Below are 27,500 nucleotides of genomic sequence, written 5' to 3'. Positions count from 1 at the left end.
TTCTTGGCATGTCGTTGGTATACTGTCCAAGTTTCGCAGGCGTACAGTAGTGTGGGGAGAACTACTGCTCTGTAGACCTTTAGCTTGGTCTCAAGACTAATGCCTCTTCTGTTCCAGACATTTGCATTGAGTCTACCAAAAGTTGCGCTTGCTCTTGCAATCCTGACGTTCACTTCATCGTCGATGGTCGCATTTCGTGACAGTGTGCTGCCAAGGTATGTGAACCGCTCCACCGCACTGAGTCTCTGACCGTTGACTGTGATGTTGGGCTCAACGTAGGGTTTCCCTGGGGCTGGCTGATGTAGAACTTCAGTTTTCCTTGTGCTGATGGTAAGGCCGAAGTTCCTGCTGGCAGTGGCAAACTTGTCGACGCTGAGTTGCATGTCAGCTTCAGATCCAGCGTTGAGGGCACAATCATCAGCAAACAAAAAGTCTCTGGTGATGTCTGTCATGACCTTCGTTTTTGCTTGAAGCCTTCTGAGGTTAAACAGCTTGCCATCTGTTCGGTACTTTAGGCCGATTCCAACATCGCCATCTCTGAAGGCATCAGTAAGCATTGCAGAGAACATGAGGCTGAACAGCGTTGGAGCCAGGACGCAGCCTTGCTTGACACCATTTGTGACAGCAAAAGGAGCTGATGTTTCGCCATTGTCCTGGACTCGAGCCTGCATGCCTTCATGGAACTGGCTGACCAAGGAAATAAATTTCCGAGGGCATCCGTACTTGGCCATGATCTTCCACAGTCCCTCTCTACTCACGGTGTCGAAGGCCTTAGTGAGGTCGACATAGGTGGAGAACAGATCAGCAGTTTGCTCCTGACATTTCTCTTGCAGCTGCCTTGCAGCAAACACCATGTCGGTGGTTCCGCGCTCTTTCCGGAATTCACATTGGCTCTCAGGCAAGTGACCTTGGTCAAGGTGTGCTGTGAGACGGTTTAGTAGGATCCTGGCAAGTATCTTGCCTGCGATGGAGAGCAAGGAAATGCCCCAATGGTTATCACAGGCTTGCCGGTTCCCCTTTTGCTTGTACAAGTGAATGATAGATGCATCTTTGAAATCCTGGGGGATCGTCTCTTCTTTCCACATGAGTGAGTACAGCTGATGGAGCTTCTCAGTCAGCACAGTGCCTCCATCCTTGTAGACCTCTGCTGGTATGGAGTCTGAGCCAGGTGCTTTGCCACTGGATAGCAGACGGATTGCTTTCTGGGTCTCAAGAGGTGTTGGCGGATCGTCCAGTGCTTCGTTGATGGGGACTTGTGGGAGACGGTCTATGGCTTCATCATTTATGGAGGAAGGGCGATTTAAGACACTGTTGAAGTGCTCAGCCCAGCGATCGAGAATGTTCTCCTTCTCGGTGATCAAGGTATTCCCATCTGCACTGAGGAGGGGGGATGATCCTGAGGATGTGGGGCCGTAGACTTCTTTTAAGGCATCATAGAACCTCTTCATATCGTGCCTGTCAGCATATCCCTGGATCTCATCAGCTTTGTCACTCAGCCACTTATCCTGCATCTGGCGTAACTTTTGCTGAACAGTCCTGCGGATGGCATTGTATGCATCCTTTTTTGATGTGGACTTTGGGTTGCTCAGGTAGGCTTGATGCAGACGGCGTTTCTCATCCAGAAGCTGCTTGATTTCATCACAGTTTTCATCAAACCAGTCTTTGTGCTTTCTGGTCATGGGTCCCAGGGTCTCTGAAGCTGTACTATAGATCAGCTCACGCAGGGTCCTCCAGTCAGACTCCACATTCTGGTTGTCCAGAGAGGCGGATTCCAGACGATCTTCCAGCAGCTCCACAAAGGACTGTTTGATGGTGATGTTTTTCAGCTTAGCGATGTTGAGCCGTTTTGGAGCCTTCTGGCCTTGGGGGCGTCTCTTGGGTTGGATTCGAATATTCAGCTTCAAGACTACAAGGCGATGGTCTGTCCAACACTCGGCGCCGCACATGGTCTTTGTTACACGTACATCTTGCCTATCCCTTTTCCTGACGATGACATAATCGATGAGATGCCAATGCTTTGAGCGAGGGTGCATCCATGACGTCCTGCACAGGTCTGAAGCAAAAGCAATCCATTTGGGTTGCAGTGGCCCACACCGTGCTTTCCAATCACTCCATCCCAGGAGATGTAGTCAGAGCCAACTCTAGCATTGAAGTCCCCCAAAATGATGAGCTTTTCTGCTTTAGGGATAGCAGCAATGACAGAGTGAAAGTCCTCGTAGAACTTCGCCTTCACTTCATCCGGGTTGGTCATGGTTGGGGCGTAGGCACTGACAATGGTGAGGTGCTTCTGGCCAGATGCCAGTGGGAGTTTCATGGTCATAAGCCTATTGTTGACTCCCTTTGGGATTCCAGCTAGCTTGCTGACAAGTGCTGTTTTTACTGCAAAACCAACACCAGCCTCACGTCGCTCTTCGCTTCCTCGTCCACTCCAGAAGAAGGTGTAACCAGATCCCTGTTCACAGAGCTCGCCTTCGCCTGCAAGCCGAGTCTCACTCAAGGCTGCGATGTCAATGTTGTATCTGGCGAATTCGGATGCAACTAGTGCCGTTCTCCTTTGGGGTCTGTCCGCGTTATCTCTGTCCAGGAGAGTCCTTATGTTCCAAGCACCAATGGTGAGAGGAACGATCCTTGTTTTTTTCTTTTCTTTCTTGTTTCGACCGCTGATGTAGGGTCCCCGCCAGCCGCGGTATGCTGGCCAGGGTGATATGGAGCAGGCAATGTTTAGGGAACCTTTTCTAGCCTCTTCCTCATGCCAGGGAGGTGAGCAGTGCATTCCTAAAGAGGGCTGCTCAGACGCTCAGACGGCTGCCGAGCTCCATCGCTGCTCCTGTCGACGAAGAACGACCCTATGGCCTGAGCCGCCTGCGTGCAGGTCTGCGGCTGCGACTGCCAGTGTACCCACACCTGTCGTTTCGTCGCTCGCCTGTCGCCACAGGACTTGGGGGTGATGAAATGATGAAGAATGAAAGGTCATTTTGGATGACTGATGACTTGCGCGATGAGTTTGTTTAAAGTGAAGAGGAGTTGCGCAACGTCGACCTCACTCTCTCGTCCGGGTCCACCAATTTCCAGTGGCAAGACTAAGTCGAGACGACTGGAGGATGAGCACGGATGCAGTGGATGACCAAGATATCCTTTCGGTGTCTCATCTTGCTCTCTGCACTCCACAGTGCGTTGCTGTAACCGCCTTCCTCTCCGTTGAACCGATAGGTTTCTTCCGCAAATTCTGCCGGATCCAGACTTCGCATGCATGGGTAGACACACCCCGGGGGCCAACTGCGTGTGGCATGCACATAGCACGGTGGAGCTAGATGGCCGTCGGTGGCTCTCCTGAGCCAACGCCCTTTTATGGATCTCCATAAGGGTGTCTAGCCACCCACCTCACCAGTCCCGGAAGGGAGCGGTGGGAGTGCCGGTTTAGTCGCCGGCAACCCGACCCTGAACAGGTTGTACTGGATTACAGGTTACCAGTAGCAGATCTAATGACCTGACCTGACACTACACTACACTACACTACACTGCACTGCACGACACTACACGACACTACACTACACTACACTACACTGCTGTGAACTGCGCTACACTGCACTGCACTACGCTACACTACACTACACTACACTACACTACACTACACTACACTACACTGCACTGCACTGCGCTGCACTGCGCTGCGCTGCGCTGCACTACACTACACTACACTACACTGCACTGCACTGCACTGCACTGCACTGCACTGCACTACACTACATCACTGCACTGCACTGCACTGCACTGCACTGCACTGCACTACACTACACTGCACTATACTACACTGCACTGCACTGCACTGCACTGCACTACACTGCACTACATTGCGCTGCGTTGCGCTACACTACACTACACTACACTACACTACACTGCACTGCACTGCACTGCACTGCACTGCACTACACTATACTACACTGCACTGCACTACACTACACTACATTGCAGTGCCCTGCACTACACTGCGCTGCACTGCACTACGCGACTCTACACTACACTAAGCTGTACTAAATTACATTACACTACACTACACTGCTGTGAACTGCACTACATTACACTGCGCTGCGCTGCACTACATTACACTGTACTACACTGTGCTGCACTACATTACACTACACTGTACTACACTGCACTGCACTACATTACACTACACTGTACTACACTGCACTACACTGCACTGAGCTGAACTACATTACACTACACTGTACTACACTGCATTGCGCTGCACGAAATTACACTACACTGTACTACACTGCACTGAGCTGCACTACATTACACTACACTGTACTACACTGCACTGCGCTGCACTGTACGACACTGCACTGCGCTGAACTACATTACACTACACTGTACTACACTGCACTGCGCTGAACTACATTACACTACACTGTACTACACTGCACTGAGCTGCACTACATTACACTACACTGTACTATACTACACAGAGCTGCACTACATTACACTACACTGTACTACACTGCACTGAGCTGCACTACATTACACTACACTGTACTACACTGAACTGCGCTGAACTACATTACACTATACTGTACTACACTGCACTGCGCTGAACTACATTACACTACACTGTACTACACTGCACTGAGCTGCACTACATTACACTACACTGTACTACACTGCACTGAGCTGCACTACAATACACTACACTGTACTACACTGCACTGAGCTGCACTACATTACACTACACTGTACTACACTGCACTGCGCTGAACTACATTACACTACACTGTACTACACTGCACTGCGTTGAACTACATTACACTACACTGTACTACACTGCACTGAGCTGCACTGCAGTATATAACATGTTGGTCCTCTTTACAGCATTTAACGCACAGGGGAGGACACTCCGCAACAAAGGTTGTCCCTGGCGACATTTTGAGCAAAAAATCCACTGATTGTAAAGCAAACAAAACAAATTCACGTGCATAAAAAAACAAACAAGCAAACAAACAAAAAAAACAGAAGAAATCAGTCGCGATAGAGTGCGGCGACGTGCTCTCCCTAGGAAGCGCAGCCCGAATTTTACACAGAGAAGTCTGTCCCGACAAAACGTAACACAACACAACACAACACAACACAACAATACGATATGATACGATACATTCTGCTCTACGGATGCGAGACATGGCGGACAACACATACGATGCAGCAGAAGATTCAGACATTCTTCAACACCTGTCTGAGGTGCATCTACAAGATCCGATGGCAGGAGAAGATCCGAAACGAAGATCTGTGCGAGCGAGCGGGACAGGAACCAGTGGCCAAGCAGATACTGCGGAGGAAGTGGGGCTGGATCGGACACACCCTCAGGAAGCCAGCGTCCAGCATCACACGCCAAGCCCTGACCTGGAACCCGCAGGGAAAGAGGAAGAGAGGCCGGCCTCGCAACAGCTGCAGGCGAGATACCGAGGCAGAGCTGAAGCAGCAAGGGACCAACTGGACTGGAATGGCCAGAACAGCCCAGAACAGAGTGCGATGGCGAGGGGTCGTCGATGGCCTATGCTCCACCAGGAGCGATGGGCAAAATGAATGAATGATACGATACGACGCAACGCATCGCGACACAACGCAACGCAACGCCACTCAATACAATACAATACAGTACAATACAATACAATAGAACGCATTTCAGTCATTTCAACTCACCTAGTTTTGTACACCAATTTCTGCTGAGAGCTGGAGCTGGTATGCTGTGGGTTTGCCTGAAGAAACACCTTGAACAAAAACAACAAATAAACATCACAGTCATGTACTTTTGCCTTTGAGATGTTGTCAATAAAAGTACGCTCAAAGTTTTTCTGCTTTTTGTTTATTTGTTTTTGTTGTATTTTTGCGTTATTTTTGTTTGTTTTGCTTTTTAATTTCTATTTATAAATTTACTCGTTCTTTTTGTTTATTCATTCATTTGTTTTTGGTTTTCTGTCCCGTCTGTTGTAAGTTTTCTGTACGATCTGCTGTGAGCCAGTCAGCGGCAACAGACAACACACGGACACAAACTGAACACAGGGGTTTTCATCGAATTTTTTCCTGGTCTTCTTCTCCCCTTAATTCTATTATCACTGAGGCGCCGCATAGAACCGTTCACCAAATTTCTCAAGGTCATGTTGCCTGTAGCCCCGCCAACAAAGCGGCATTTCAAGGTGACATTCCTCCAGGTCTGGGCCGTGTCAAAGCCTGGGTCTGCACATGGTTTCCCTTCTGTTCTGCAGGTTGTCAGTGCATTGGTTTTTGTTTTTGTGTGTGTTTTTTGGGGGGTGGGGTGGGGGTTGTGTGTGTGTGTGTGTGGTTCTGTTTTTTTCTTTTCTTTTCTGCCCCTCTGTTTTCCTCCCTCAACAGTTCCTTGGAGGGTTGTTTGAGCAAGGCGTATGGCCAAATCAACGTAGTTTCCTTTTCTTAACGGATGTAAGGTTTTCATTTGGTCCAGTCAGCTCCTTGATGGTTTGCGGCACTTGTTGATCAGTGGTGATAGGTGTATCTGGTTTCAGATCTTCTCCATCTATACCATTCTTCTGGGACACTGCGTTCTTTTGACTCCTCTCTGCTGACAGGTCCTCCGCTCTCCACTGAGACCTTTGGAAAATAATATCTGTCTATGGCCCCACTGTCTGGACCTCCGTGCCCTGTTCCCCTGAAACACTCACTGTTCCTTTGCTTTTAAAAAGAACCTTAAGTCACACCTTTTGAACGTTATCTCTTCTGATGTGTGTGTACACGTGCTGGGTTTTTTTTTTCTGGGTGTTTAGTTGGGGTGTTGTGTAAGGGGGTGGGGGTGTTCTGTATATCATCTGGGCATTGTGATACATGTGACTGGCTTTAACGACTGGGATTCGTTTGAAATATTGCGATCGGTTTTGAATATCCTGTGTATGTTATTCAGGTGTTGTGTGGGGATGGAGAGGGAGGAAGACTGATTTGAAGTGTTTTCTGATTTTAGATGTATGTGATCGGTTTTAAGTAAAATGTGATTTGTTTTTAGGTATCGTAATATGGTTTTAAGCATTGTGGTATTAGTGTTCAGTACTGTGATATGCAACGTGCATTATTTAGGCATCATGATGTATGATTGTGATGTATGATATGTATGACGAGTGTTGTGTTGTATACAATGTTGTTGTTTTTTGGTACGTGGATGTACTTAGTGTTCGGTTGGATGTCTGTGCAGGGTCAGTTTTTCATTTGAGTCATTAAATGCACGTTTCACTTGTCGGTTTTTACACTGTACAGCACAGCTGAACCTGTTTTACATGGAAATGCGTTATATCACTGGATTATCATTATTATTATTATTATTATTATTATTATTATTATTATTATTATGACTAGTATATTGTGATAACACTTTATTTCCAAGGCTTGAATTCTTTTTTTTCTCTCCCAGTCCGCAGCGAGTGTCAATGTCTGGCATGCATAAAGAGTGATGGAATATACCATATGGAGCCTGTGACTGTGTTTCTTGGCTCCAGGACATTTACAATGGCCACCAGAGAAACTCATTCGACTGCTTATGATGAAAGTAAGAGGTTAGAATTGCCTAATTTCCAACATCACAGTATACTGACTCCAGTTAGAACTTTTGAAAAATAAATGATAGAAATGTTTACTCAAGTTCAGTTACATTTCAACTGGCTCAAAGGGATTAAAAATTATGAAAGAAAACCTACAACCCCCCACCCCCCAAAAAAAACAACAAAACAAAACAAAACAATGAAAAAAACACACAAAAAACAACAACAACAACAAACAAAAAAACAAACAAACAAACAACAAAAAAACAAATAAACCCAAAAACCCAAAAACACACAAACAACAAGGAAACCCAAACCGAAACACGCATGTATGCTTTCCTGAGAAAAAAAAAATCGCCTTCCACATCAGAACACACACACACACACACACCAATACACCCACCTTTTCCATCAGGGCGTACATCTGTTCGTTGTCCTGGATACGGAAGTAATACATGCCCATGACGTAAGCCGCGAAGTGAAGGACGTTGGGGATGAGGTAGGTGGTGATGATGTGGTCACAGGGAGGGGGGGTGGAGGAAGAGGGGGAGAGTGTGGGGGAGGTGAGGTTCTCCTCTTGGGTTGGGGAGAAGTTAAAGAGAAGAGCTTTCGGGAGGCTCGTGCCCGTGGTGGTCTCGTTGTCCGTGTAGTTACCTATCGGCGTGGTTATCGTCGTTGGGGGTGGTTTGGGGGTTCGAACCTGTGTGCAAAAAACAACAACAAAAAAACAAGAACAAAGGAATAAAAAGAAAAAGAAAAAAAGATTTAAAAAAACAAAAAAACAACTATAGTTCGGTAAAGCCCTATTTAAGCGTCCTAAAATCAGGGACCTATTTTACCGGCAATTTTTTTGCATGGATGAAACGATATTTACATATAGTAGATGTTGTAACCCATTTTCAATGGATTTCGACTATTTTGAACGTTGTTTTACTCAATATTTTGATGCAGATTCAGTCACTAAACTAACATACCGCCATCCTACTCCTTACGTTTTGGTCCCGGCATGGCGGCCTGAGACAAGTGTCGGTTCGGGTTCATGTTACGGGTTATTTCGCGTCGCATTTGTGACTATTTCTTAATTAGAAGGGTCGACAACACGCAACATGTCATTTTTCATGTCTCAGATGCAAAACACGCGAAAATGTTCGTTAAAATATGTGCAATAATTCAGGACGCAAAAACAGGACGCTGCCCTGTACTTTGTACAAGTGAGCTGCTTGTTTGTTGATCATTGTTGCTTAACGCTCGGTCAACCACACAAAACAAGACACAAACAGCCAGCCAGCTCCTCGCTCTCTTTTACTGCTCGTTGTACTGCAACCAGTGCTATAGTTCCCCCACCCCCATCCATTCCTGCTTCTCCATCCACCCTTCTGCTCCTTCACTGACCCCTTCTCACCCTTCTGCTCCTTCACTGACCCCCTCTCACCCTTCTGCTCCTTCACTGACCCCCTCCCACCCCTTCTGCTCCTTCACTGACCCCCTCCCACCCCTTCTGCTCCTTCACTGACCCCCTCCCACCCCTTCTCCTCCTTCACTATAATAATAATAATAATGGTATTTATATAGCGCTAAATCTTGTGCAGCGACAAATCAAAGCGCTTTCGCACCAGTCATTCTAACGCATGCATAACTCTAAAACTGTAGAAACTAAAGACAAGGAAGAGGCACCTTTCTGCTTCTTCACTGACCCCCTCCCACCCCTTCTCCTTCATTGACCCCCTCCCACCCTTCTCCTTCATTGACCCCCTCCCACCCTTCTGCTCCTTCACTGACCCCCTCCCACCCCTTCTCCTTCACTGACCCCCTCCCACCCTTCTGCTCCTTCATTGACCCCCTTCCACCCTTCTGCTCCTTCATTGACCCCCTCCCACCCTTCTGCTCCTTCATTGACCCCCTCCCACCCCTTCTGCTCCTTCACTGACCCCCTCCCACCCCTTCTCCTTCACTGACCCCCTCCCACCCTTCTGCTCCTTCATTGACCCCATCTCACACCTTCTGCTCCTTCACTGACCCCCTCCCACCCTTCTGCTCCTTCACTGACCCCCTCTCACACCTTCTGCTCCTTCACTGACCCCCTCCCACCCCTTCTCCTTCACTGACCCCCTCTCACACCTTCTGCTCCTTCACTGACCCCCTCCCACCCTTCTGCTCCTTCATTGACCCCCTCCCACCCCTTCTGCTCCTTCACTGACCCCCTCCCACCCCTTCTCCTTCACTGACCCCCTCCCACCCTTCTGCTCCTTCATTGACCCCATCTCACACCTTCTCCTCCTTCACTGACCCCCTCCCACCCTTCTGCTCCTTCATTGACCCCATCTCACACCTTCTGCTCCTTCACTGACCCCCTCCCACCCTTCTACTCCTTCACTGACCCCCTCCCACCCCTTCTCCTTCACTGACCCCCTCCCACCCTTCTGCTCCTTCATTGACCCCATCTCACACCTTCTGCTCCTCCACTGACCCCCTTCCACCCTTCTGCTCCTTCACTGACCCCCTCCCACCCTTCTGCTCCTTCACTGACCCCCTCCCACCCCTTCTCCTTCACTGACCCCCTCCCATCCTTCTGCTCCTTCACTGACCCCCTCCCACCCCTTCTCCTTCACTGACCCCCTCCCATCCTTCTCCTACTTCACTGACCCCTCCCACCCCTTCTCCTTCACTGACCCCCTCCCATCCTTCTCCTACTTCACTGACCCCCTCCCACCCCTTCTCCTTCACTGACCCCCTCCCACCCCTTCTCCTTCACTGACCCCCTCCCACCCTTCTGCTCCTCACTGACCCCCTCCCACCCCTTCTCCTTCACTGACCCCCCTCTCACACCTTCTCCTACTCCACTGACCCCCTCCCATCCTTCTGCTCCTCACTGACCCCCTCCCACCCCTTCTCCTTCACTGACCCCCTCCCACCCCTTCTCCTTCACTGACCCCCCTCTCACACCTTCTCCTACTCCACTGACCCCCTCCCACCCTTCTGCTCCTTCACTGACCCCCTCCCATCCTTCTGCTCCTCACTGACCCCCTCCCACCCCTTCTCCTTCACTGACCCCCTCTCACACCTTCTGCTCCCATCCTACTCTCTTCTACACTCCTTCCTTGTGGAACATGGCGTAATACGTGCGTGGACCTGCCAACCTTGTAGCCAATCGATTTCTGATACATTTCCGTGTAAAAATTAGAATAACTGGGTTACACTTTTTTTTTAACATGATAACTGGACTTTAATACCAGGTGACTCTGTACGCGACAACCAAGTCAGCTGGTAGAAGAGGCTTTGCTGTTGGTCATACCGTGTACTGATAACATTCAAGCTGCACTTTTGGTGGTTGTTTTTAAGTAGGTGAAAGTGTTGTTATTGTTATCACCATCATCGCAATTTTGATGATTGTTGCTGTCGTCATCCCGAATCCATGCGATTTTCTTCCTTTATCAGTCTCCTCGCGTTGTGGTTTGTTTGTTGTTCTTTATTCACTTCCACGAGCAGTCTACTGATGGGTCTGCAGTGGCTGGTGCAGGCTGGGTGTCTTCCTGATGACTTCATCCACCACACGCTGTCATGGATTACACGATCTTCAACGTAGGAGTGCGAAAGAGAGCGACCGTGCGAGAGAGAGAAAGAGAGAGGAGGGACACACACACACACACACACACACACACACACACACACACACAGAGAAAGAGAGAGAGAGAGAGAGAGGACTCAAAAGAACTTGTCCTATCCAATGTATACGTGTCATTGTGATCTGATTTGCATAAAGAGACAATTCAGAACATAACCTGTAAGTCCGGCTGCGTCGCAGAAAAAACCGTAACGAACAGTGGGAAGAGAACCTGCATGGACTGTGACTGACAAGTCAGAACACAGGGCCAATTTCGTGATATTCATCATGGAACACCCAAACATGCCAAAGGAAAAAAAGGGGGAAAAGAGATTAGATAAATCAATAATGAATAAATAAAAGTCTCAATCAAAATCGTTACTACTGCGCATTTTTGTTGTTGTTTGTTGTGGTTATTTCGAGCCACAAAGAAAGAAGGGGAAAAAATCTGAGCAAATTCAAAAAGAACATTTGGAAAGGGTGTATCAACTCTCTAATATGGGGGATAACTATGATTCAAAACCACACCATTACGATTTTTAGTTGTCACAGTCTGTTACGATTGTTGGAATTCTGTGTGTGTGTGTGTGTGTGTGTGTGTGTGTGGTACATCAACGGTTTATCCTCCCCCCCCTAAAAGGGGCTAAAAGATCAATGATAATAATGATATTAAAAAAAAATCTTTGAATTCTTGATTGGTTCGCCGCCGCCTCAGTATACAAAAGAAAGAACTCCTCTCCTCTTGTGTCACACGTTTCTACATACAGTCCGTCGTGTTTTGGAAAAAGGCGAACGGTGAATCAGTTTATCACAGAGGTGATATGAGGAGAGGGAAGGAGAGAGGGGTCCGAGGAGGGGGGGGGGGGGTAGAGTTAAAACACAATGCAATCTTCCTGAATATGGGTCAGCGGGTTATCTATCAGGTGGTAATACTGTTCAACCTTGCCTTTTTTCGTTTGGTGTGTGTGTGTGTGTGTGTGTGCGCGCGCATATGTGTATGTGTAGGTGTTTGTGCATGTGCGCGTGCGTATGTGAGTGTGGGAGAGAGAGAGAGAGAGAGAGAGAGAGAGAGAGAACCAACAGAAAGACAGTCAGACAGACAGTCAGACAAAAACACACAGACCAAGGCAGCCACACACACTCATCCAACCCCACAAATAGAGGCAGACACCACCACCACCACCACCACCAACAACAACAACACACACACACACACACACACACACAAGTGACAGGGAGTGTGTGCGTGCAAACAGTCACACGACCCCAGCCTTTCGTGCTGTGATGACATCAGTTCACGACTCTCTCTCTCCCGACGACATCCAAAGGTTTTATTTTTATTCTTTTATTATTTTTTTTATTTCATGCAGACATACGGATCAAGGTGATACAGCATCTTTATGAAAAGGTCAGGAGCACAGTCTACTTCAATGGCAGCATTAAAAACTGGTTCAAAATAAGTGTTTGAGTTAGACAAGGCTGTTTTACTATCTTTCACGCTCTTCAACATCTTCCTTGAGAGGATCATGACTGACGCACTTGAAAACCATGGAGGAACAGTCAGCATTGGCTGCAGGACAATCACCAACCTGCGTTTTGTTGATGACATTGATGGATTGTCAGGAAATGAAGATGGGCTCATGAACCTGGTGTAATGCCTTGACAAAACATCTGCAGCATATGGTGTGGAGGTCAGCGCAAAGAAGACCGAACTAATGACCATCAACTCTGATGGCATCAGCACTGATATCAGAATCAACGGTGAAAAACTGGAAACCGTCCAAAGCTTCAAGTATTTCGGAGCAATCGTTTCGGACGAAGAATCCAAGCCAGAAATACTCTCCTGGATCGCTCAGACAACAGCGCTGACAAAACCCAGTCCCATCTGGAATGATAGCAACATGCGCCCCCTTGTCATTTCCATATTTCTATATGTCAGCGAGATACGGACCTGACAGCTGAACTAGAGAATGAGATACAGGCCACAGAGATGAGATGCTTCAGGTACATCCTTTGTATCACATACAGGGAGTACATCACAAACAATGAAGTGGGCAGAAGAGTCAAGCAGACTATTGGGCCACATGATGGTCTACTAACCACTGTTAAGGATAATGAAATGGTATGGCCATGTCTCGCATTCAACAGGACTGGCCAAGACCTTCCTGTGGGGAACAGTGCAGGGATTGAGAAGAGGCCAGCAGAAGAAGAGATGGGGGGACAACATCAAGAGTGGACAGTCTAACCCTGAGTGAAACAGTTGGAAGGACAGACAACTGCCAGGGATGAAGGAGGCTGGTTGCCAGTTGTGTTGTGTCCCCACGGTCTATGAGATTATGGGATAGATAGATAGATAGATAGATAGACAAACGGACACACAACATCCATCAACAGACAGTTGTAAGGACAAACACAAACAAAGAAACAAACTTTTGGACGATAGAAGGCTTTGTGGAGTCTGTTGTTTTCCTTTTATCTAACAAAGAGAGAGACAGAGAGAGAGACAGGCAGACGGACAGAATGTGATAGATAGATAGACAGAAAGACAGACAGATGGATAGATATGTAGTTAGATAGATAGGCAGACGGACAGATGGACAGACAGAAAGATAAATAGACAGACAGACAGATAGATAGACAGATGGACAGACAAATAGATAGATAGGTAGACAGACAGTCAGACAGACTGACAGACAGACATGTAGATAGACAGACAGACAGACAGACAGACATATAGATAGATAGATACATACATAGACAGACAGACAGACAGACATATAGATAGGTAGATAGATGGATAGATAGACGAGTAGTAGACAGACACACAGATAGAAAGATAGATAGATAGACAGATGGATAGATAGACAGACACACAGATAGATAGATAGATAGACAATCAGACAGACAGACAGGAATATAGATAGACAGACAGACAGATAGATAGATAGACAATCAGACAGACAGACAGGAATATAGATAGACAGACAGACAGACAGACAGACATATAGATAGATAGATAGATAGATAGATAGATAGATAGATGGGTCGACATACATACAGACAGACAGACAGCCGAGTGACAGACAGACCGACAGACAGACGATCAGTGACAGTGGAGGGTGGCCCAGTGGTGACACGCCCCACCAGAAAGCCAGTGTCCACGGGTTCCAGTCCCATGTAGGGACCAGGAGTTACCTCCCCTCCACTAGGCCTTGGGTGCTGGACTGGGTGCTAGTCATTCGGATGAGCTGATAAACCGAGCTCCCATTTGGAAACATGCACTGAGCGCACGTAAAAGAACCTATGAGAACGGGGCGGGTGGCCGGGGGGGCGAAACAAAGACACAGACAGTCACAGTCACACAGACCGATAGACAGACAGACAGACAGACAGACACACACACACACACTCACACACAAACACACACACACACACCCACCCACCCACACACACACACACACACACACACACACACACACACACACACACTGAACAACCCTTACCAGCCGTACACCACCCACATACACACAACCGCCCAACCACCTACCCCAACACCCCTACACACACATACACAAACCCCCCAAGCCTCCTACTACCCCGCTCTCACACACCCACAGACACACACACAGACACACACACACACATACAACCACGAATAATCACCTACACCCACTAACACTCCGCCCTCACACACCACCCACACATCCTCGCCCACCCCTCTCCCCACACTCACCTTGGTGTCTTTGACAACGTTCAGTTTCCACTCACAGGCGATCATCTCATACATGTAGGTGTAGAGCAGCAGGAGGACCACCAGGACGGGGTACACCACGTTCAACACACGTAGCCACCAGCTGCGGGGCGTGATGACGTCATGGCGAAACACGCGCCACCCCACCTGAAAGTCAGGCACGCGCGGGCGTTCACTGTGGTCAGGGTGTTAATCAAGGGGCGTTCACTGTGGTCAAGGTGTTAATCAAGGGACGTTCATTGTGGTCAAGGTGTTAATCAAGGGACGTTCACTGTGGTCAGGGTGTTAATCAAGGGACGTTCATTGTGGTCAAGGTGTTAATCAAGGGGCGTTCACTGTGGTCAGGGTGTTAATCAAGGGACGTTCACTGTGGTCAAGGTGTTAATCAAGGGGCGTTCACTGTGGTCAAGGTGTTAATCAAGGGGCGTTCACTGTGGTCAAGGTGTTAATCAAGGGGCGTTCATTGTGGTCAAGGTGTTAATCAAGGGGCGTTCACTGTGGTCAGGGTGTTAATCAAGGGGCGTTCACTGTGGTCAAGGTGTTAATCAAGGGGCTGATCAGCCCAGAATCATCACTTCCATACTCATCTATAAAAAGAAAGCATAATTTCATTTTACTTTACAGGTCTGTTAGTTACAAACCTCATAATTACTGACAATGATATGATGATGATTATGATGATGAAAGTGATGTTAATGATGATGATGATGATGATGATGATTTACGATGCTGAAGGCGATAGTTTCAGTTTCAGATTCCCAAGGAGACGTCAAAGCATTCATATACACTACTCTACATCGCACGCGCGCGCGCATGTGTGTGTGTGTGTGCGCACGCGCACGTACGTGTGTGAGTGTGTGTGTGTGTGTGTGTGTGTGTGTGTGTGTGTGTGTGTGTGTGTGTGTGTGTGCATTCTAAATCTCTTACTCTGTATCTGTCTGTGCCTGTCTCTGTCTGTCCCTCTCTCTCTGTCTGAACTGAGACACCCGGAAAATATGTACTCACAAACATCAGAAGTCCCCAGTAAGGTTTCAACACTTGTAGTTTACATCTGCGAAGTGTGTTGGTTGTGAAGTTATGACTGTCCTCTCCGATATCTCTCAACTGGAAGAAAGAGAATGAATGAATGACTGAATAGATGAATGAATGAATGAGTGAACAGTGGAGTGATGGCCTAGAGGTAACGCGTCCGCCTAGGAAACGAGAGAATCTGAGCGCGCAGGTTCGAATCACGGCTCAGCCGCCGATATTTTCTCCCCCTCCACTAGACTTTGAGTGGTGGTCTGGACGCTAGTCATTCGGATGAGACGATAAACCGAGGTCCCGTGTGCAGCATGCACTTAGCGCACGTAAAAGAACCCACGGCAACCAAAGGATTGTTCTGGCAAAATTCTGTAGAAAAATCCACTTCGACAGGAAAAACAAATAAAACTGCATGCAGGAAAAAAAGAAAAAAAAAAAAAAGAAAAAAAAAGGGTGGCGCTGTAGTGTAGCGACGCGCTCTCCCTGGGGAGAAATCTGTTGTGATAAAAAGAAATACAAATACAAATACAAATGATTTGTATTGGACGCGTTAAATCTCCAAATGTCCACACTTATGTTTTCACAGCGCCACCACACACACCAAAACAAGAACAAACAATCAGCACCACCCACCCACCAACCCACCCCCCACACATGCCAAAACAACAACAACAACGAACAAATGCCTGCACAGCATAGTGATGTACTGTCAGTCAAAGAACACTGTGTTCCTGTCACACAGAGGGAAACAAAGCACACTGTGTTCCTGTCACACAGAGGGAAACAAAGCACACTGTGTTCCTGTCACACAGAGGGAAACAAAGCACACTGTGTTCCTGTCACACAGAGGGAAACAAAGTGCCTGCAGGTTCAGGTCCCAGATACGGACGGGAATTTTACTCCCCCCCTCCCCCCGCTCCCCCTTACCCCCTGCCCCCCTCCCACCCCACACTTAACCTTGAGTGGTGGTCTGCGTGCTAATCATGTGGATGTGACGATAAACCGAGGTCTCGTGTGCAGCGTGCGCTTAGCATACGTAAAAGAATTCAAGGCAACAAAAGGTTGTCCCTGGCAAAATGCTGTGGAAAACACCGCCAAAATAGAAAAACAATTACACTTGCAGGCAGAAACAGAGTGGCACTACACTGTGGCGACATGCTCTCCACGGCGACAGCAGCCCGAATTTCACACAGAGAAAGTGATGCAATACAATACAATACAATACAATACAATAAAGATGAAAGGGTAGAGAACATACGAGAAGTAAACCAATTTACAATCTAACCATACAATGAACAATTTACATCTAACCATACAATGAACAATTGACATCTAACCGTACAATGACCAATTGACATCAAACCATACAATGAACAATTGAGATCTAACCATACAATGAACAATTGACCAATAAAGCAACATTGCTTTTAATTTCACAATAGCTACAGATCATCAGCAATCGCAGTCTACATTTTTACTGTAAAGCTGAAGCACTGATTCGTAAATTATTAACGGTGACTTCTTCGTACATTATTGATTATGAGTCAAATATCTTTTTTTCCTTTGAGTGTAAGTACAGGGATGATCTGTTTTCGTCTTAAAGACAAGAAGACATAGATATCTTCGCTGCCCTCTGCCCAACCTAATACATGTCATTTCTTAACTTTACCGAATGTGTACAAATAGCATGACATTATTTCAATTAAGCATTTTATATATCCCAATAGAAACAATGAGGGTACCTTTCTTTCTGATATCAGTAATCATCTTGTACACGTCAGATGATTGTTGTTGTTAACAATCATGATTTTTTAAGTTTTGATGCCATTATTTGTCCCTCCACCAAGCCCTTCCCAGTGCAGAAGGGATCATGTTTTTTCTTTGTTACAAAGACAGAAACAAGCAAAGCAAAGGAGAAGAAGAAGAGGGAGGGGGTTGAGAAAACGAATGACACAAAAGGAAAGAAAGAAAAAGAAAGAAACTAAGAAAATCAGGACAAAAGACAGAAAAAGAAGAGATAAGATTGAAATGAAAAATGACTGAAAAAAGATTGAAAGGAAACAATTTTACACACTATCGAAGGGAAACGAATACGACGAAAAAGCAAACAAGGAAGAAAGAAACAAACAGTGAACAAAATGAAAGGAAGAAATGAGAAATAAAATGAAATGAGTCTGAAAAAGCAACAAAAACAACAAACAACAACAAAATAACAGAACGTCCACAATCCCACATATTTTCAACGGGAAGAAGAACAGGATGAAAAAAGTATGTAAGCAAAAGATGAAACAAAACAAAAAACAAAAGAAAATAAAACGAAACGAAACAGAAACGGAAACGAACCGAACCGGACCAAACCGAAACGAAACAAAAAGAAACGAAACGAAACGAAACAGAAACGGAAACGAACCGAACCAACTCGAAACGAAACAAAACGAAACGAAACAAACAGAAACGAACCGAGACGAAACGAAACAAAAAGAAACGAAACGAAATGAAACGAGACATAACTATTAATAATAATAATAAAAATTAAAAAAAAGAAACGAAAAAAAAATCCCCATCTTACGTCCACTCTGGTCAAGGACCCGTCGCTCTCAGTGCCGGACCTGTGGCTCTCCGTCACAGAGTTCTCTCCCGACATTTCACTGGCGTGCTGCAGTTCTTCCACCAGGGGTTTCACTGCGCTGTGGACAACACAGTCATGGCGAGGCGATACAATACGATGCAACACAGTACAACATGATACAGCCTGACACAGTCCAACACAATACACTGCAATACACTACAGTACATAATACAATACACTGCAATACACTACAGTACATAATACAATATAGTGCAATACACTACAGTACATAACACAATACACTGCAATACACTACAGTACATAATACAATACACTGCAATACACTACAGTACATAATACAATACACTGCAATACACTACAGTACATAATACAATACACTGCAATACACTACAGTACATAATACAATATAGTGCAATACACTACAGTACATAACACAATACACTGCAATACACTACAGTACATAATACAATACAGTGCAATACACTACAGTACATAATACAATACACTGCAATACACTACAGTACATAATACAATACAGTGTAATACACTACAGTACATAATACAATACACTGCAATACACTACAGTACATAATACAATACACTGCAATACACTACAGTACATAATACAATACACTGCAATACACTACAGTCCAACACAATACACTGCAATACACTACAGTACATAATACAATACACTGCAATACACTACAGTACATAATACAATACACTGCAATACACTACAGTACATAACACAATACACTGCAATACACTACAGTACATAATACAATACACTGCAATACACTACAGTCCAACACAATACACTACAGTACATAATACAATACACTGCAATACACTACAGTACATAATACAATACACTGCAATACACTACAGTACATAATACAATACACTGCAATACACTACAGTACATAATACAATACACTGCAATACACTACAGTACATAATACAATACACTGCAATACACTACAGTACATAATACAATACACTGCAATACACTACAGTCCAACACAATACAGTGCAATACACTACAGTACATAATACAATACACTGCAATACACTACAGTACATAATACAATACACTGCAATACACTACAGTACATAATACAATACACTGCAATACACTACAGTACATAATACAATACACTGCAATACACTACAGTCCAACACAATACAGTGCAATACACTACAGTACATAATACAATACACTGCAATACACTACAGTGCATAATACAATACACTGCAATACACTACAGTACATAATACAATACACTGCAATACACTACAGTACATAATACAATACACTGCAATACACTACAGTCCAACACAATACAGTGCAATACACTACAGTACATAATACAATACACTGCAATACACTACAGTACATAATACAATACACTGCAATACACTACAGTACATAACACAATACACTGCAATACACTACAGTACATAATACAATACACTGCAATACACTACAGTCCAACACAATACACTACAGTACATAATACAATACACTGCAATACACTACAGTCCAACACAATACACTGCAATACACTACAGTACATAATACAATACACTGCAATACACTACAGTACATAATACAATACACTGCAATACACTACAGTACATAATACAATACACTGCAATACACTACAGTACATAATACAATACACTGCAATACACTACAGTACATAATACAATACACTGCAATACACTACAGTACATAATACAATACACTGCAATACACTACAGTACATAATACAATACACTGCAATACACTACAGTACATAATACAATACACTGCAATACACTACAGTACATAATACAATATAGTGCAATACACTACAGTACATAATACAATACAGTGCAATACACTACAGTACATAATACAATACACTGCAATACACTACAGTACATAATACAATACACTGCAATACACTACAGTACATAATACAATACAGTGTAATACACTACAGTACATAATACAATACACTGCAATACACTACAGTACATAATACAATACACTGCAATACACTACAGTACATAATACAATACACTGCAATACACTACAGTCCAACACAATACAGTGCAATACACTACAGTACATAATACAATACACTGCAATACACTACAGTACATAATACAATACACTGCAATACACTACAGTACATAATACAATACACTGCAATACACTACAGTACATAATACAATACACTGCAATACACTACAGTACATAATACAATACACTGCAATACACTACAGTACATAATACAATACACTGCAATACACTACAGTACATAATACAATACACTGCAATACACTACAGTACATAATACAATACACTGCAATACACTACAGTACATAATACAATACACTGCAATACACTACAGTACATAATACAATATAGTGCAATACACTACAGTACATAATACAATATAGTGCAATACACTACAGTACATAATACAATACAGTGTAATACACTACAGTACATAATACAATACACTGCAATACACTACAGTACATAATACAATATAGTGCAATACACTACAGTACATAACACAATACACTGCAATACACTACAGTACATAATACAATACAGTGTAATACACTACAGTACATAATACAATACACTGCAATACACTACAGTACATAATACAATACACTGCAATACACTACAGTACATAATACAATACAGTGTAATACACTACAGTACATAATACAATACAGTGTAATACACTACAGTACATAACACAATACACTGCAATACACTACAGTACATAATACAATACACTGCAATACACTACAGTACATAACACAATACACTGCAATACACTACAGTACATAACACAATACACTGCAATACACTACAGTACATAATACAATACACTGCAATACACTACAGTACATAATACAATACACTGCAATACACTACAGTACATAATACAATACACTGCAATACACTACAGTCCAACACAATACAGTGCAATACACTACAGTACATAATACAATACACTGCAATACACTACAGTACATAATACAATACACTGCAATACACTACAGTACATAATACAATACACTGCAATACACTACAGTACATAATACAATACAATACAGTCCAACACAATACACTGCAATACACTACAATACAATACAATACAGTGCAATACAATGCAATGCAATACAATGCAATGCAAGGCAATGCAGTAAGTGCCCCACATTCGCCAGTATTTTCTCCCCCTCCACTTGATGTTGAGAGGTGGTCTGGACGCTAGTCATTCGGATGAGACGATAAACCGAGGTCCCGTGTACAGCATGCACTTACCGCACATAAAAGAACCAACAGCAAAAAAAATCAAAAAAAATCCGTGGCAACATTGTGTAGATAAATCCACTTTGGTGGAAAAACAAATCAAACTGCAGAAAAAGGGGCCTGGGGGTTGGGGGGATGTTGGGGGGCGCTCCCAGATAAACGACGCGCTTTCCCTGGGGAGAGCAGCCCGATTTTCACATAGAAATCTGTTGTGACAAAGAGAAATTGCAACACAACACAACACAATGCGATACGACACGACAGCACAACACAGTGCAATTCAATTCAATTCAATTCAATCCGATACGATATGATACGATACGATACGACACAGTGCAATGCAATACGGTGCGATACAGTTCAGCACACTAAAATACAATGCAATACAAAACAATGCAGTATGATACAATACATGTGCATTCAAAAGGTTCCTAGCTCCACACAGTCTCTCAGTATACAGTCGGTGTGTGTGTGTGTGTGTGTGTGTGTGTGTGTGTGTGTGTGTGTGTGTGTGTGTGTGTGTGTGTGCGTGCGCGCATGTTTCTCTGTGTATGTGTCACTGTGTGTGTATGCGTGCACGAGCAGGCGCGCGCGCGCGCGTGTGTGTGTATGTGCGCGCGTGTGCTTTCATGTGAGTTCGTGTGAAAGTCTGTGCATGATAGGCTGTACCTTGCTTTAGTCACTGTCTTATTTAGCTTAAAACACATGACGATGGTTGTTATAAATGTGCAATATGTAGGATGAATGTGCAATATGCAGGACGAATGTTCAATACAATAATATGTCTGATGTTAACTTTCATTTAAATATATTTATGTTAATAATTACGTTGTGATAATCATTAATTACAATGATTTTAAATCTAATATGTGAAATACTTTTATTTGAAACATATGTTTATTACTCCTGTTTAATCAAGTAATGTTTAATGTTGTATCTATGTGTGTGTACTGATTGTCTGGTGTTTTGCCGCACCTGATGCAATTTATCTTGTGAGATGATTAATTTATTCTTATCTTAATTATAATCAGTGTGCAATATAGTATGTCATGCTCACAATCATATTCAAAATAATGTTTATTTTATTTCATTTTATTTATTTATTTATTTTTAGATATTGCCTGCAATGTGTGGAATGAAAGTACCAAACAATGTATGTGATATTTTTACATCTGTGTCTTCGTTATAATCCTAATAACTGTTGTTGTTGTTGATTTTACAGTGATGGTCTCCATGTTGTTTACTTGTCTATGTTGTGATAATGCACCTGACCAAATTTCTCTAATTGGAGATAATAAAGTTACTCATCTTTTTATCTAGTCCACCACCACCATCATCATCGTCGTTGTCGTCATCATTTTCATCATCATCACCACAACTATCTTCATCATCAATACAACAACCACCTTCATCATCGCCATCACCACCACCAACACCCCTCATCCCCCCACACACACTACACCCACCACCACCACCAATTCCCCCCCCCCCCACCCCCGCCCCCACACACCCTCCTCAGCACACCCACCCGTTCAGCCTGTCGGTCCCACTGTCCCCCCACTCAGCCAGACTGCCCGTGGCGCTCTGCACGCTGTGGATAGCCATCAGCTTGGGCACGGAGGGGGTGCAGGGGGGTGGGGGGGAGGAGGAGGGGGAGGAGGGGCCGGGACTCTGTGGGCCGTCCGGGGGGTCGTTGAAGGAGGAGGAACGGCGATGGTGGTGGTGGTAGTTGTAGGTGGGGAGGGGGTGATCGTTGGTAGAGGAAGAGGTGGAGGTGGAGGCTAAACGCATGGCGATGCTGCGATCGTCGGTGAAGGACCCTACAATGGACCCGAAGCCCGTGAGGATGGGGGTGGTGGAGAAGGAGGGGTCCCTGGACCTGACCTGGGTCATCTCCTGCCAGACAGACAGGAATGTGGGTCGGTCATCACCGAAAAGAAGAACCAAGTCATGCTGCTTCTCGCCCAGCCCACCGCAAAAACGTCATGTCAGGACTGAAAAACAAGAGGAGGAGGAGGGGGAGAAGAAGGAGGAGGAGGAGGAGAAGGAGGAGGAGGAGAAGAAGGAGGAGGAGGGGGAGAAGGAGGAGGAGGAGGAGGAGAAGAAGAAGGAGGAGGAGGAGGAGAAGGAGGAGGAGGAGAAGAAGGAGGAGGAGGAGAAGAAGAAGGAGGAGGAGAAGGAGAAGAAGGAGGAGGAGAAGGAGAAGAAGAAGGAGGAGGAGGAGGAGGAGGAGGAGGAGGAGAAGAACAACAACAACACAACGAGAAACGAGAGGCAAAATCTTCGTGGCTCACTGATTCCTGCTGGATGACAACAAAACTGAAAACGTCGGGGGTGGAGGGGGTGGGTGAGAGATGTGGGTGGGTGGTTACCAGTTCACAAACTTTCCAATCATCCTTTTGCTCACCATCAGGAACTAGAGTTTGTCGAACCGAATATTGCGTACTGGAAACGGATCGATTCTATCAATCAAATCAATCACCATTTCACTGTTTCATAATCAAAATACAGATCTATTAAACTTTCAAACTTTCCATGTCTTCGCTGTCGCGACTTTTCGGCTTCGATAAATCATAACAGAATCGCCAAACGCATTTCTGAGCTAGCTATACACGATGATCTCCAAGTCCAATTCTTTTAGAAAAAATCTGATCGGCGGCGTTCTCCCACAAAACAGTGCCGATCAACGTCTGCCTCTCCGATCAGAGACGCCATTTAAAAACAAGAGAGGCAAGGCCTTCAAGACTCACTTGTGATAAATTAAGTCCCCTAGCATTAATTACAGAGTAACTTCCCTTTTTTACTATCTGCACCAAAACGTTTGCAAAATAAATTAAAAAAATCAATGTTTAGCAAAAGAAGTTCCTGTTTCAACAAAAATGATAATAATGACTCCTCTTGTTGTTGTGTCAGAATAAGAGGTCAAAGTGCCAAGTTTAGAGAATACAAAAAATATAAATATAACAGCAAATGCAGTTTGCATATAATTAGGCTTCATTTTTTAATTTTTTTTGTGCCCATCCCAGAGGTGCAATATTGTTTTAAACAAGATGACTGGAAAGAACTGAATTTTTCCTATTTTTATGCCAAATTTGGTGTCAACTGACAAAGTATTTGCAGAGAAAATGTCAATGTTAAAGTTTACCACGGACACACAGACACACGGACACACACACACACACACACACACACACACACACACACAGAGACAACCGAACACCGGGTTAAAACATAGACTTACTTTGTTTACACAAGTGAGTCAAAAAACGGCGTCTTACTATCAGAGTCAGTGAAACACGCCCATCATAAAAACAGCTACGAATGGTTCTCTCCAAACTGTGGCAGAAGTTCAAGGTGGCCGAGTTTGAAAAACCTGGAAAAGTTTCCACACGCACATGTTTTGTATAAGTTAAACTGACAAATTCTGGACCAATGATTCGTTGATTTTGAGGGTCGTTCGTGAACATTTAGATAGTAAGTGATACACAGATCATTCTCTGAATAAAATTCAGTGGCCTCCTTCGCCTGATTTCAATAATACGTTATCACGAACTGCCAATGTACGCACAGGCAGATTATAAATATACACGAAAGGAAGATGCTTCTACACAAACGGCCACTTGAACGAATGTACATTGTGTAAATCCTTCATTCTGTCTTTCTATGCCTTGTCTTTCTATGCCTTGATGCATGTTTTTAAATCTAATGATTCAGCTCAGATGAGTGCGATCTGTTTCAAAAACATTTCCCACAGTACATTCAGATTATGTCCCATTACTTGGCAGAAGTTTGCTGCTCCTGGCAGATGTATCCATCGATATAACATCATTCATGAAAAGAAGTTCCTATTTGAACTAACATTATAAAACGACAGCTATTGATCAGTGTGTCAGTATGTCAGGTAATGGTTTTGTGGGTAAGAAATAACAATATACAGTAACGTGACTATAGAAACACTTTGGTTGCTTTATATTTTTCGTGACACACACACACACACAAACAAACAAACAAACACACACACACACACACACACACACAGACACACACACAATAGCACTACGTGTCAATAGCGTTACGTGCCAATAACACTACGTGTCAATAACACAATGTGTCAATAGCAGTGTCAATGGCACTACGTGGCAATAGCACCATGTGTCAATAGCACTACGTGCCAAAAACACAATGTGTCAATAGCAGTGTCAATAGCACTACGTGTCAATAGTACCACGTGTCAATAACACTACATGTCAATAACACAATGTGTCAATAGCGCTACGTGCCAAAAGTGTTGCATGTCAATAGCAGTGTCAATAGCACTACGTATCAAAAGCACTACGTGTCAATAGCATTATCAATAGCGCTACGTGTCAACAGCACAATGTGTCAATAGCACAGTGTGTCAATAGCACTACGTGTCAATAGCCCAATGTGTCAATGTGTCAATAGTACAATGTGTCAATAGCACTACGTGTCAACAGACCTACGTGTTAATAGCACTACGTATCAATAGCACAATGTTTCAATAGCGCTACGTGTCCATAGCGCTACGTGTCAATAGCAATAGCGTTACGTGTCAATAGCACTATGTGTCAAAAACACTACGTGTCAATAGCGCTACGTGTCAATAGCACTACGTGTCGTGTCAATAGCACTACGTGTCGTGTCAATAGCGCTACGTGTCAATTGCGCTACGTGACAATAGCGCTACGTGTCAATAGCGCTACGTGTCGTGTCAATAGCACTACGTGACGTGTTAATAGCGGTACGTGTCAATAGCACAATGTGTCAATGGCACTACGTGTCAATAGCGCTACGTGTCAATAGCACTACGTGTCAATAGCGCTACGTGTCAATAGCACAACGTGTCAATGGCACTTCGTGTCAATAGCGCTACGTGTCAATAGCGCTACATGTTAATAGCGCTACGTGACGTGTCAATAGCCCTACGTGACGTGTCAATAGCCCTACGTGACGTGTCAATAGCCCTACGTGACGTGTCAATAGCGCTACGTGTCAGTAGTGCTACGTGTCAATAGCGCTACGTGACAATAGCACAACGTGTCAATAGCACAACGTGTCAATAACGCTACGTGACGTGTCAATAGCACAACGTGTCAATAGCAGTACGTGACGTGTCAATAGCGCTACGTGTCAATAGCACAATGTGTCAGTGGCACTACGTGTCAATAGCGCTACGTGTCAATAGCACTACGTGTCAATAGTGCTACGTGTCAATAGCGCTACGTGTCAACAGCACAACGTGTCAACAGCGCTACGTGTCAGGAGCCCGATCTGATCGAATAATAACAAAAATATCAGTTTCCATACTTGGTGGCAGGTCCTTGATGACGGATCACAGCATCAGAAAGAAGGAGCTATATGCTGTGTAGACATTGTCGGATGAAGTGTTTGTTGTGTTGTATGGAATGAAGTGTTTGTTGTGTGGAATGAAGTGTTTGTTGTGTTGTGTGGAATGAAGTGTTTGTTGTGTGGAATGAAGTGTTTGTTGTGTTGTGTGGGATGAAGTGTTTGTTGTGTTGTGTGGAATGAAGTGTTTGTTGTGTTGTGTGGAATGAAGTGTTTGTTGTGTTGTGTGGGATGAAGTGTTTGTTGTGTTGTGTGGAATGAAGTGTTTGTTGTGTTGTGTGGAATGAAGT

General features: G+C 44.5%; 1 protein-coding gene across 3 annotated transcripts in view; it reads right to left on the bottom strand.

Annotated features, from left to right (window-relative positions):
- LOC143275355 (uncharacterized) overlaps positions 1–27,500 on the bottom strand; it is a 57,329-nt gene that overhangs the window by 25,358 nt on the left and 4,471 nt on the right. Inside the window, exons 2-7 of one of the 3 annotated variants that reach the window (XM_076579408.1) lie at positions 23,372–23,739; positions 18,498–18,615; positions 15,911–16,009; positions 14,888–15,052; positions 7,957–8,253; positions 5,695–5,762 (exon numbers count right to left, since the gene is read on the bottom strand). In XM_076579408.1, the coding sequence (XP_076435523.1) occupies positions 5,695–5,762; positions 7,957–8,253; positions 14,888–15,052; positions 15,911–16,009; positions 18,498–18,615; positions 23,372–23,736 (1,112 nt within the window). In that variant the 5' untranslated portion in view covers positions 23,737–23,739. The remainder of the gene's footprint in view (positions 1–5,694; positions 5,763–7,956; positions 8,254–14,887; positions 15,053–15,910; positions 16,010–18,497; positions 18,616–23,371; positions 23,740–27,500) is intronic. The other 2 variants (XM_076579409.1, XM_076579410.1) reach the window with 2 other exon arrangements.

This window comes from Babylonia areolata, chromosome 30 (assembly GCF_041734735.1).
Source record: "Babylonia areolata isolate BAREFJ2019XMU chromosome 30, ASM4173473v1, whole genome shotgun sequence".
Lineage (NCBI taxonomy): Eukaryota > Metazoa > Mollusca > Gastropoda > Neogastropoda > Buccinidae > Babylonia > Babylonia areolata.
The sequence above is the reverse complement of the archived record's forward strand: the minus strand, read 5'-3'. Positions and strand labels throughout refer to the sequence as shown.